The 13,692-nt window shown below is 41.1% G+C and overlaps 1 protein-coding gene across 1 annotated transcript; it reads left to right on the top strand.

Annotated features, from left to right (window-relative positions):
• Positions 1-6,142: 6,142 nt before the first annotated feature.
• LOC111551829 (thymosin beta-4-like) lies at positions 6,143-6,253 on the top strand. The gene has a single exon (XM_023225896.1). It carries the CDS (start codon positions 6,143-6,145, stop codon positions 6,251-6,253), a length of 111 nt encoding a protein of 36 aa, XP_023081664.1.
• Positions 6,254-13,692: the final 7,439 nt, after the last annotated feature.

Below are 13,692 nucleotides of genomic sequence, written 5' to 3'. Positions count from 1 at the left end.
GGGCGTGGTGGCTCAAACCTGTACTTCCAGCACTTTGGGAGGCCGAGACGGGCGGATCACGAGGTCAGGAGATCGAGACCATCCTGGCTAACACGGTGAAACCCCGTCTCTACTAAAAATACAAAAACTAGCCGGGCGAGGTGGCGGGCACCTGTAGTCCCAGCTACTCGGGAGGCTGAGGCAGGAGAATGGCATAAACCTGGGAGGCGGAGCTTGCAGTGAGCTGAGATCCGGCCACTGCACTCCAGCCTGGGCCACAGAGCGAGACGCCGTCTCAAAAAAAAAAAAAAAACCAATCACTTAAAAATTGCAAATTTATTTTTTGAAGGATGTGAACTTAAGTGTGGATGCCTTAAGAAAAATATTTTAGAAAATATTCATGTGCTTTGCTTTGTGTGTTTCTGCATTATGCCACGTTCTCCCTAGTTAGGTAGGTATTGTGGGCAGGGACTGGGAAGAATTAGGATTGTCATAGCAGAAGTGCAAGGGGGAAGAGTTAAGGATAAGCTTCGAATATGCAAAGTAGGATTTTGCAGGAAGTAATTTGCAAGCAAGGCTGAGCCAAGCCCATGGAATAGACCAATGAGTTTATTGTAAAGAAACTCCAGATTGAAAATGAAGAAACCAGACAAGTTCAGCCTCTAGCCCCAGGGGGGCCTTTCAGTAGCTAACATTTTAAATTTTTCCAAAAGTGGGTTTTTATTAGAGGTGTGATCTTCCTCTGAGTGAGTCTTCAGGACAATGTTCTTGGGGAGAGAGATGGGCAGGATTATTCAGTCAATGACTATGTGCTCTAGTTGCCTGGAATGGGTGGACTGGAACCAGAAAGACTCAGCTTCTCAAAGGATCAAGTCTCCCCTCACCCTTGCAGCTTGAATCCTATTTCTTAAAGGGTTGCCAGGAGCTTACAGTTGACGGGGTCAGACAATTTCTTGCACAGGTGGTGTGGAACATGTTTGCGTGCCTGGTCCTTGTGTGCTCAGAGCTTATTAACTACAAACAAGATTGTCGTCGTATTTGCAGCTTTAGAAAAGAGACTAGCAGGGGAACAGAGACTCTCTTAAAACTGAGCTCTCCGTCCAGCTGCATTTCCCTGGTCCTGTTTACTTATTAAATATATCCATCAATGGAAAGCTAGTTAACTGAATTTTGGAACAAATATACATACAATAGCATACTGTGCAGTCATTATAAATGACGATGAGGATGTATAATTTTCACATTAAAAGATATAAATAAATATCTTGAAGGAAAAGAAATTAGTTAAATTCAGGATGAGTATGCTCTAGTTCATAAAAATAATACTTCGTAAATTTGTACATGAGCATGTGTGCTACATATATGCACAGAAAACTATACAAAAGGCTATTCAATAATTTAACATCTTTTATCACTTAGAGATGATGTTTTGGTTAATTTTTACTTTTTCCTTTGCGCTTTCTGTATTACTTTTTAAATTTTATTTTTACATTCTAATTGCATTATCAAAGACATGAGGAATTCTTTTCATTGTGAAATAAAGTATTTATGATGCTCCACAAAGTGCACCCTGAACATTGCTCACATCATTTAAGTATCATTTCAAATAACTATTAACATTTGAAAAAATGAAATTTAAAATTAAATAAATTAAAAATAGTTAAAAATTGTATTTTATATGTGTCTGTGCTGTAGTTTATATAAGATTTATCGAGGCGAGAGGATCGCTTGAGCCCAGGAGTTTGAGTCCAGCCTGGGCAACATGGCGAAACCCATCTCTACAAAAAATACAAAAATTAGTTGGGCATGGTAGCACATGCCTGTAGTAAAGATTTATCTTATGTTGGGCATTTGAGTGATTTCAAGCTTTTGATAAATTAATGGATGAATATTTTATATATAAATTCTTGAATGTTTGACTAGTTCATTAGGATGTAGACAAAAATTTCCTAAAGTAAAATAAATTTAAACAAATATGGCCAAATTTCCCTACCTAATAACTACAGGGTCTTAATCTAGTTATATTTGTGTATTATTGTTCTAAAAAAATCATTGTTCTTTGATAATTAAAAAGAAACAATCTTGTTTTCATTTAGATTTGTTTAGTTCCTAGGGAGAGTGGTCATAATGTTATTTACTATTTTCATAAAATATTAAATTTATGAATTATGTTTTCCTAGGCTTTGTTAATTTAAATTTAAATTGAGGGAAGGGAATCTTTCTATAATAAGGCCATGAACTCACTTCTATAAATATTTGTAAATATTTACTCATTTTTATATTTTTATTTTTATTCTGTTGGTTGTGGTTTTAATATACATATGCAGATGTAATAAATGCTTTATGTAGCCAAATCTATTACAAATTTTTCTTTTGTAATATTGTATTGATTTGTATGCCTGAAAAGTCCTTTCCCTATCCCAAACTCAGTCAGCTACTTATTCTTCCTTATTTTATAGCTTAATCATTTACATCTAATTCTTCAGTTCATTTGGAATTTATGTTGATGTATGATATGGGATGAAGATCTAAATTACTTTCTCCCAAATGGTTAACCACCTATTAAGATACTAAATTATTACATCTACTAAGGTCTGGTACCTAATTGTTGGGTCAGTTAGAGGGTTTTTCCCGAATAATCTGAAGCACTTTACAGTTCATTGCCTGTTAGAAAAAGCATCTAGAAAAACTAAAACCTCTGGCGACAATTAGTCCCCACACCTTTCCTGGTTTTGTACCTGTATTACCTTCCTGTTCCTGGCTACAGTGAGCTCCTGATCAACCCTGTCCTCCTCCAAGTGCATTGCAGTCCATTCCAGCCCTGGAGCAGAAGAAGAGAGGCAGGTATTGATTTGGGGTGAAACAACCAGGGCTACCTCCTAGAGCTGTCCCTGTGCAATGGAGAGATAACCGACAGTTGCTCAACAACGAAGGCTCCAATCTCTGGGCTCTCGGGGTATGTGGAAACCTCTTCTTCAACCTGGGACAGCAGCCCCTTAGACACAGGCTAATAAAACTTCTCCTGGTGTGTGACAGGTAGTTGACTAATGTGTTTCCTGCCTGGGCAGTTGCAATTGGCAGCTGATTCTATGAAAAGCTTTGATGAATCGTTTTGGAAAGCATGCATGTTGAGGAGCAAGGAGATGAGTCAGGCATCTCTCTGTCTAGCAGCCCAGCCCCCTTAACCCAGATGTCCACTAATTATTTTCATACTTAAATGATTTACTACATTTAAATCAGTCCTTTAGAGAAGTCCTCATACTTGCTGATGCAATGAGTATGCAATAAATTTTAATGTATATAAACTATATAAAGCATCTGACAATGCTTTGCTTCCCTATTCATAAACGTGGATAGTTTTAACTGGTATTTTATGCCTTAAAGATAAGTCCCTTTTTTTTCTTTTTTCTCTTTTTTCTTTTTTTTGAGACAGTGTCTCCCTCTGTTGCCCAGGCTGTAGTGCAATGGCGCCATCTCGGCTGACTGCAACCTCCGCCTCCCGGGTTCAAGCGATTCTCCTGCCTCAGCCCTTTCCAAGTAGCTGGGACTACAGGTATCTGCCACTATACTTGGCTAATTTTTGTAGTTTTAGTAGAGACGGGGTTTCACCATGTTGGTCAGGCTGATCTCAAACTCCTGACCTCAACTGATCCACCCACCTCGGTCCCCCAAAAAAAGGTAAATACATTTTAATTCTTGTAGCCACCATAAATGCCCTTAAAGCTAATTACACTGCAGGGGAAAACAGAAGTTTCAAAAGTCTAAATGATAATACTTTACTTTTTGTAGCCCTCTCTTACCCAAAATAACTCTTTAACATACATTTTCCCCAAACTTGTTTTTTTGTGAAAAAATGTGTGTCCTGTTCTAATGCAGGTCTTCATGTGTCTCCAATAACTGTATCCCATTCCAGAATATGTTACTGAAAATAACCCACTAGCAAGGTGGCAGTGTTATTTCAACAGGATCTCCCACACTTTATGGCTACTTTTATTCTGAGTCTAGTGCCATTTCTCCTTAGCGAATTGATCTTTTTTATTTTTGGAGACAGAGTCTCACTATGTTGCCCAGACTGGAGGGCAATGGTGCGATCTCGGCTCACTACAACCTCTGCCTCCCGGGTTCAAGTGATTCTCCTGCCTCACCCTCCCGAGTAGTTGGGATTACAGGCACCTGCTGGCTAATATTTGTATTTTTAGTAGAGATGGGGTTTCACCATGTTGGCCAGGCTGGTCTCAAACTCCTGACCTTAGGTGATCCACCCGCCTCGGCCTCCCAAAGTCTAGCATTACAGGTGTGAGCCAACACGCGCAGCAGAATTAATCTTTTAATAGAATTTCTTCTGTACCATTCAGCAAAATAATCTCACTCAGTTCCAACCTACCCTCTATAAGTGTGTTCTGTGCATTTCTGAATATTCTATGCTAATGTGCTCTCTAGTCACAAATAAGCAGCTGAGTCAACTTGCCCTTGGGGCTGTTGCATCCAGATTTTAATCTACACACGTAATTGTGTGACACTTTATTCATCTGGCTGTGCAGTGACTCAAGTGTGTCTCTAAAGGGGCAGAAAATTGAAAAGCTAACAGGCTATCCTGACATCTCAGATCAATGGTTTTTCTTCCTTCCTATCACCAGATTTTGAAAAACTTACCTCAGTTAGAAAAGTTGCTGCAGCTATTCCCTCCGGCAATATGTTCCATTCTCCATGGCTCCTAATTAGTGTTCATCTTGGCCTTTTTTTCCTACTCTAGCTCAAGATATATCTCCTTGACTCCATCCACCCCATCCAATACATGTGTCACTGCCTCTGCTCCTGAGCCTGGCTGTGTGTCAACCCATTATAGGCTGGCTCAACCACGCTCAATCCAGGCACTGCTAAAGAGGCCAGAAACGATGCCAATGGACATGCTGTCAATGCTACAAGATATGTCAGAGCTAGATTTGTATTCATTTTTTTAAAATAGATATTACATTTCTTTTCTATTATTTAAGAAAGAAAGAAAACTTAAAGTGCTTCCCAAACAAAATGTATACCCCAGTGTTTATTAAAGTAGAATCCATAAAAAAGCTACAGAGCTAAACTTGTATCATATTTATTTTCTTGATCTGGGGGGAGTATTGCATTAGAATCTGTTGTTCTGGTCGGCAATAACCAGAATGCCTGGTTTTTTATTCCATGACATTTACGACCGTGGACATATTCCTATGAATGGGTTGGAGTAGTCCTGCATGAAGTATAGTCTACAGATTGGTGCTAGTCCACCAAGAAATTAGTACAGCAACTGGGAGAACATACCCAGTGTTGGCAAGGATGTGAAGCAACTGGAACCCTCATACATTGCAGGTGGGAATGCAAATTGGTACAGCCACTTTGGAAACAGCATGGCAGACTCTTAGACAGTTATGAAACTTTATGCACTTACCATACAACCCAACAATCCAACTTCAAGGTAGTTACTCAAGAGAAACAACCACACATGTCCATACAAAGACTTGTATGTAGCAGCATTATTTACAATAGCCAAAAACTGCTAACAAGCCAAATTTCTATCAACTGGTGAATGAATAAACAAATTGTGGTGTATTCATATTACAGAATATCATATAGCAAGAAAAAAGAATGAAATCATTTATACAACATTAGGGATGAATATCAAAGACATTAATTTTAAGTGAAAGAAGTGAAACACGAAGATTACATACTATATGATTCCATTTACATGAAATTCTACTAAGGTAAAACCATAGTGACAGAGATAGATGTGTGGTTACCTGGTACTAGGGATGAGGGTGAAGGGGATCAACTGCAAAGGGATAAGAGGATTCTTTTTAGCATGATGAAACCGTTCTGTATCTCAGTGTTCGTGGAGGTTAAATACTGCGTAGAATCATCAAAATTCACCAAACAGCACTCTTAAAGTGAGTGAATTTTATTGTATATACATTATACTTAAATAAAACTAAGGAACAAAAGAAAGAAAGAAAGAAGGGAGAGAGGAAGGAAGGAAGAAGGTAGGAGGAGGGGAAAGAGAGAGAAGGAAGGGAGGGAGGGAGGGAGGGAGGGAGGGAGGGAGGGAGGCGGAGGAGAAGGGGGAGGGGAAGAGAGAGAGAGAGAAATAGAAAAGATTCCATTTACTCTCGTGCCTCACTCCACTTCCTCTATGCCTGACAAACCCGACGTGGCTGAGATCAAGAAATTCAGTAAATTGAAATTAAAGAATACAGAAATGCAAGAGAAAAATCTGCTGCCTTCCAAAGAAATGACAGAATAGAAACAAGCAGGCAAATTGCAATGAGGCATGCCCGCCAACGTGCGGTATGCATTCCACAGGTATTGCCTTTGTATTTTACTTCGTTTAGCTGTTTAACTTTGTACAATGCAAAGAGGCCAGATCAAGCTTAATGCCTGTGCTGTCCTGTTCACATCAAGGAATTGAGAACCACTGATGATGAGGGCTGCACCTGCCTCTGCCTATCTGGTTGTCATGACAGGAAAAGAGCGTGCATGTTGGTGAAGGAAGAAGTGGGGTGGGATGACAATGAAATCTAGAGTAAAACCAACCTGGCCTAAGGTGTCCCGCTGGCTACTAAATGCCATTTAGTCAGAGTGCCATTATTTTTTTGTGTTTAAAATGATTTTAATTATTGGAATGCCCAATGTTTGTTTAAAAAACAAACAGTTTTAAACACTCCCCCCACTCAAAGAAAAAAGAAAGGGCCAAAATTAGGAAATCTTCTTTCTGAAAGTAAATGAGATATTCAGTTTGAAGGGAAAAAATAAAATTTCATTAAGCCCCAAAAGGGGACAATTTTGAGCCACAACCAATCTGCCTAAAGGGGAGGTATTTTTATTTGACGTTAATCATGATGAGTTCTGGGATTTCCTTGTAACACAGTGCAGGGGGACCGGACTAATACCACAGTTCAGTCTTCCTGCATCACATCAGACACTGAGTCAGGGAGCATCATTACACCTGGGGTAGATCTGAATCCTGGTAAGAATGTGCTACATATACCTTCAGAGCAAGCCTTCAGAGTGTGGTTCACCTTCTCTGAAAACAAAAAGTCATTCTTACTATAACGTTTATTTTGTATTTTTTTCTTTTTGCCAGCACTTCAGGGATGAGCAACCACAGCTTAATGTTTACATCAATGAATCAAAGCTGTTTCCATAGCAACACCTCTACTTCTCTGGAACTGCAATTTTACGTCAATTTACTATTAATGGACGATGGAACAAAAGCAAGCAGACAGAACAGGAGAAACCTTAACGCCTCAAGACAGACTGGCAAAGCAAGGAGGAAGAGGAAAGAACCTGTCATTTGCAAGGGTTTTAGGGTTTAGTGAACAACATTTAACCATTTTATGCTCAGGTTTGTAATAATGATTTCATAGGACCATAAAATCTTTGAGCTAAAATAGACCTTAAAAGTCATCTGAAACCCCTTATTTTATTTTAGCTTTCTTTTTTTTAGAGACACAGTCTTGCTCTGTTTCCCAGGCTGGAGTGCAGTGGCGAGATCATAGCTTACTGTAGCTTCGAACTCCTGACCTCAAGCGATTCACCTGTTTCAGCCTTTCAAAAACACTGAGATTACAGGTGTGAACTACTGTGCCCAGCCTGGAACCCCTTATTTTAAAGTCAAGGAGACTCAGTCCCGGACATAGTAAGGGATTTAATGAAGGTCATTTTGCTGGTAAGGGACACATTCACAAACAGAACATGGGATACAGAATTTAAGCCTGGAGTTCTGTTTACTCACAACATTACATTGTCTCTTTCATATGTCAGTTCCAGTACCTAAGGCTCAGCTAAATACTTTTTTGGGGAAATCCATTTTGCTGAACACCAAGATTTTCTCTTCCTGGTCTACCAATAAGGGAGCTGAGGCCATCAATTGTGGCTAAGCAGGGCCATTGCCTATAATTGAGAAGTAAAATTAGAAGCCATATAGCAAGCCTGTATCAGTTAGGGTTCAATTGCAGGAAGCAGATACCACCCTAGGGATTTTATGCAGAATGGGATTTAATACAGCGAATTGGATGTTTATAAACTTGGCAGAACTAGGCTGTAGGCTAGGTTTCCAGGAATTATGCCCAGAACACTGCAGAACTGTCTCATCAGAGAAGCTATTACAACTGTCCCAACCAGGGAACTTGAATATCAAGAGATTGCCCCTGGAATGACTGAGCCCAAGATCATAGTCCAAGGTAATGCTAGTGCAAATAAGATCCAAGATCAAGTAGCTGGCATCTGGGAATCACTGGCACCACAGCAAATGCCCCTTACCACCCACAAATCTGGAGAAACTGGACACCGTACCACTTCGGGGCGGTGTGAGGAACTCCATCCTCTGGCCATATCTGACATCATAAAACAGTCAAGAGAGCAAGAGAAAAATGCCATAATCTCATTTCTACCTTCCAGTTTCCAATGAAGCATCTCGTTGGCAGGACCTAATTTGCCTCCAGAACCTTACCTGCAGGAAAGTATCAAAATATAGTTGCTTATGTGTTGTAAAACTTTCTAATTTCTGCCATACTGGAAGGTGCACTAAAACGAAGAGGCAATGAATACTGAGTATCAGCTGATAATATCAAGGTGAAGAAATTCATCTGTGGGCACTGTAGTGAGTTAGTTGACATGAGTCCACAACCATTTGGAACATTGCATTGAGAAGTAGAAGAATACCTTGAGTTGGGAGACTAGAGGAAAAGAACACCCTAACAGGTTGCCAGTGGGAGAGAATATAAGGTGAGGTACCCATGTTAGAGAGCAATTGGCAGAATTTTAAAATGTGAAAGCAGGACCAGGCACAGTGGCTCACACTTTGCAATTCCAGCACTTTGGGAGGTCAAGGTGGAAGGACTGCTTGAGTCCAGGACAGTGAGACCCCGTCTCTACAAAAAATAAAATAAAATAAAAACTAGTTGGGTGTAGTGGTGTGCATCTGTAGTCCCAGCTACCTGGTAGGCTGAGGTGAGAGGATCACTTGAGCCCAGGATTTTGAGGCTATAGTGAGCTATGATCCCACCAGTGCGCTCCAGCCTGGGCAACAGAGTGAGACCTCACCTCAAAAAAAAAAAAAAAAAAAATAATAATAGTAAGATAAGATGATATGTACTGTCATTGAAGGATCTTTAGGACATACTGTAGAATTTAAAAGTTAGTTTTAGTATATATGATATGATGTTATTTACAACCCCAAAAAGGAGAACAACCCACAAAACAATTAACCAAGTTCTAGGGACATGTAATTCAGTTAGTAGAGTGATTATGAGGCAACCCCGTATGAATAATTTACAAAGGAAAAGGTCAGCACCTACTCCTAGGCTCTCGAACACCTCAGATAGACCTGGGATATGAAAAGATCAGAGTGGGCCCGGTGCAGTGGCTCATGCCTGTAATCCCAGCACTTTGGGAGGCAGAGACAGGCGGATTACCTGAGGTCAGGAGTTCAAGACCAGCCTGGCCAACATAGTGAAACCCTGTCTCTATTAAAATTTAAAAAATTAGCTGGGCATGGTGGCGGGCGCCTGTAATCCCAGCTACTCAGGAGGGTGAGACAGGAGAAACGCTTGAACCTGGGAGGCGGAGGTTGCAGTGAGCTGAGATCATGCAACTAAACTCCAGCCTGGGCGACAGAGCGAAACTCTGTCAAAAAACAACAAAAACAAAAACAAAAACAAAAAAAGGTTTTTTGGGGAACAGAATTGATCCGTAACACAAGCAAAGTGACCAAACCCAGGAAAAGCCAGCTGTAAAACCAGCCAGGGTGGGAGCCCAAGACCACTCAGTAAATGAGAGCTGTCTAATGGTCTAATGCCCTTATGTCTACTCCGCCCTCTGGCCTTGGCCTTGGGAAGCAACCGTCAGCAAGGGAGAGGCGGTGGGGATGGGCAAGGAGCAGGACAGATGGTCACACCTGTCTCCCCAAAAGAAGACAGCCAAGAACTGCACGCTGTAGTGGGAAAAAGATGTTCTATCTATAAATAGCACTAAATTGTTAATTAATATCTTGGACTGAGCATTCTAAAAAAAACTTCTTATTCTGGAAATGTTTAAGCACACAAAAATAGATGAAACAGAATACCGAGTTGCCTATGTACCCATTGCCCAGCTTCAACAATTATCAACTCATGGCCAATCATTTTGTTAACTCTACACCCTCACCCACTCCTCCCTCTCATAGGCTTCTTTTCACGTAAATCTCAGATATATAATCTGGAGATATTTCATTCAGTTATTTCAACATGTCTCTGAAAGATAAAAACTGTTTTAAAAGTAAAACAACAACAGACACTGAGGCCTACACGAGGCCTCAGGTAGGGAGGAGGGAGAGGAGCAGAAAAAAATAACTATTGGGTACTAGGCTTAGTACCTGGGTGATAAAGCAGTCTGTACAGCAGACATCCATAATATGAGTTTACCTGTGTAACAAACCTGCACATGTACCCATGAACCTAAAATAAAAGTTTAAAAAATAAAAATAAAAAAAACCCACATTATAACCTCAAAATTAAAAACAATCCCTTAATATCAAATACCTACTGAATGTTCAAATATTCCTGTTTGATGTGTAAAACTTTTCATATGTTTTCTTTGTTCACCTGAAGATCCAAAAAGATCTCTTTACACATTGCAATTACTAATTTAGTCACTTTTAACCTGTAGGTTCCTCTCTCCTCCTCACCTTTTATTCTTAAAACTTTTTGTAAAGAAACTGAGTGTTGCCGGGTGCAGTGGCTCACACCTGTAATCCCAGCACTTTGGGAGGTGGAGGTGGGTGGATCACGAGGTCAGGAGATTGAGCCCAGGCTGGCTGACACATTGAAACCCAGTCTCTACTAAAAATGCAAAAAATTAGCTGGGCATGGTGGCAGGCGCCTGTAGTCCCAGCTACTCTGGAGGCTGAGGCAGGAGAATGGCCTGAACCCGGGAGGCGGAGCTTGCAGTGAGCTGAGATAGTGTCACTGCACTCGAGCCTGGGCAACAGAGCGAGACTCCATCTCAATAAAAAGAAAAGAAAAGAAAATTTAAAAAACTGAGTGTTTGTCCTATAGCATGTCCCAGTGTGGCTATTGCTTATTGCACTCCATGCTGTTCTTCTATCCTTACCTCTGTATTTTCTATAAATTGGATGTTAAATCCAGAGAAGTGATTCTCAAAGGTAGCCCACTACAATTATCTGGGAAGCTCTTTAAAACCCTGAAGCCGGCGCGGTGGCTCACACCTATAATCTCAGCACTTTGGGAGGCCGAGGCAGGCGGATCACCTGAGTTCAGGAGTTCGAGACCAGCCTGGGCCAACATCGTCAATCCCCAACTCTACTAAAAACACAAACATTAGCCAGGTGTGTTGGTGGGTGCCTGTAGTCCCAGCTATTTAGGAGGCTGAAGCAGGAGAATCATTTGAACCCGGGAGGCAGATTTGTACTGAGCTAAGATCACGCCTCTGCACTCCAGCCTGGGCAACAGAGTGAGACTGGGTAAGTAAGTAAGTAAATAAATAAATAAATATCCCTGAAGCCCAGGCAAATCCAAGAGCAATTATACCAGAGACTCTGGGGGGAAATTGATACACAGGAATTTTTTAAACTACCTCAGATGATCCCAGTAGGCAACCAACATTGAAAACCAGTGATCTGGCCGGGCGCGGTGGCTCAAGCCTGTAATCCCAGCACTTTGGGAGGCCGAGACGGGCAGATCACGAGGTCAGGAGATCGAGACCATCCTGGCTAACACAGTGAAACCCCGTCTCTACTAAAAAATACAAAAAACTAGCCGGGCGAGGTGGCGGGCGCCTGTAGTCCCAGCTACTCCGGAGGCTGAGGCAGGAGAATGGCGTAAACCCGGGAGGCAGAGCTTGCAGTGAGCTGAGACCCGGCCACTGCACTCCAGCTTGGGCGACAGAGCGAGACTCTGTCTCAAAAAAAAAAAAAAAAAAGAAAACCAGTGATCTACAGTTTTGATCAGATTCAGGCTCAGTTTTCTCCCCTCTGGCATAGGACGGTTTGCCATGTACCTTACACTGGGTATTCAAAATTTCCAGATGGACCCTCTGGATTACAAGGAAGAAAATGTGGAAGTGTCCATCACCTATGACTGATCAGAGAGCCTCTAGAATGGCCCTATTCTTCATCTAGCGGCAAGAGATGATTACCTGCCACTCGACAAGCTCTGAAGAGACTATCTCTGGGAAGTGACTGCGTTTGTTGTGGCAGCGGTAGTGTTTTTGTGTGTGTCCATGAGGGGTTTTAGCTTTACCTCTGGCTTGTAAGCTTTAGATTGAGAATATGATCATGTATTAATCATATAAGTCAGTGAAAAGAAAGAACAAATGATGGCTTAACAACAAAATTTTATATTTTCTATTTAAAAAGTATTTTAAAAGTACTCATTACAGAAAATTTGAAAAATAGAAGAAAAAAAAATCATCACCTATAAATTCCCCACTCAAAGATAACCATTGTCGTGGAATTGGAGTTTATTATGTTAAGTGAAATAAACAAAGCACAGAAAGAAAAACTTTGCGTGTTCTCATTTTTTGTGTGTGTGGGAGCTAAAAATTAAAACTGAACTCACAGAGACAGAAGGTAGAATGGTGGTTACCACAGGCTGGGAAGGGTAGTTGGGGATTGGGGGGAAGTGGGCATGGTTAATGGGTATGAAAAATAGTGCCAGGTGTGGTGACTCACATCTGTAATCCCAGCACTTTGGGAGGCTGAGGCAGGTGATCACTTGAAGCCAGGAGTTCGAGACCAGCCTGGCCAGTGTGGTGAAACCCATGTCTCTACTAAAAATACAAAAATTAGCTAGGCATGCTAGCATGTGCCTGTAATCCCAGCTATTTGGGATACTAAGGCAGGATAATCACTTGAGCCCAGGAGGCAGAGGTTGCAGTGAGCCGAGATCACGCTACTGCACTCCAGCCTGGGTAACAGGGTGAGGCTGTCTCAAAAAAAAAAAAGTTAGAAATAATGAATAAGACCTAACATTTGACAGCACAACAGGGTGACTATAGTAAAAAATAATTTAATTTTACATTTTAAAATAAAACAACAGAACTGAATTGTTTGTAAGACAAAGGATAAATACTTCAGGTGATGGATGTCCTATTTTCCTTGATGTGACTATTATACATTGCATGCCTGTATGAAAATATCTCATGTAACCCATAAATATATTCGCCCATTATGTATCCACAAAAAATAAAAACTTAAAGCTGAAAATAAAACAAAAAAGCCAAAGATAACCATTGTTAGTATTGGTCTATTTATCTCCAGTCTCAATGTTATGTATTTTTAAACTTAGGGACAAAACTCCTTCCCTTAATTTTTTAATCTTCCTCTCTCTGGCCTGGTCGCAGCCACTAGATACCCATATATTAATATTTTTCCTCTGTCCAGGGCCGGGCACGGTGGCTCATGCCTGTAATCCCAGCACTTTGGGGGGCCAAGGTGGGCAGATCACCTGAGGTCAGGAGCTCAAGACCAGCCTGGCTAACATGGTGAAACCCCATCTCTACTAAAAACACAAAAACTCAGCTGGGTGTGGTGGCAGCCGCCTGTAATCCCAGCTACTTGGGAGGCTGAGGCAGGAGAATGGCTTGAATCGAGGAGGCGGAGGTTGCAGGGAGCCGAGATCGTGCCATTGCACTACAGCCTGAGTAACAAGAGCAGAACTCTGTCTCAAATAAAAAAAAAAAAAA

The sequence above is a fragment of the Piliocolobus tephrosceles genome, chromosome 8 (genome assembly GCF_002776525.5).
Source record: "Piliocolobus tephrosceles isolate RC106 chromosome 8, ASM277652v3, whole genome shotgun sequence".
NCBI lineage: Eukaryota > Metazoa > Chordata > Mammalia > Primates > Cercopithecidae > Piliocolobus > Piliocolobus tephrosceles.
This window is presented reverse-complemented; position numbering and strand designations above follow the sequence as displayed.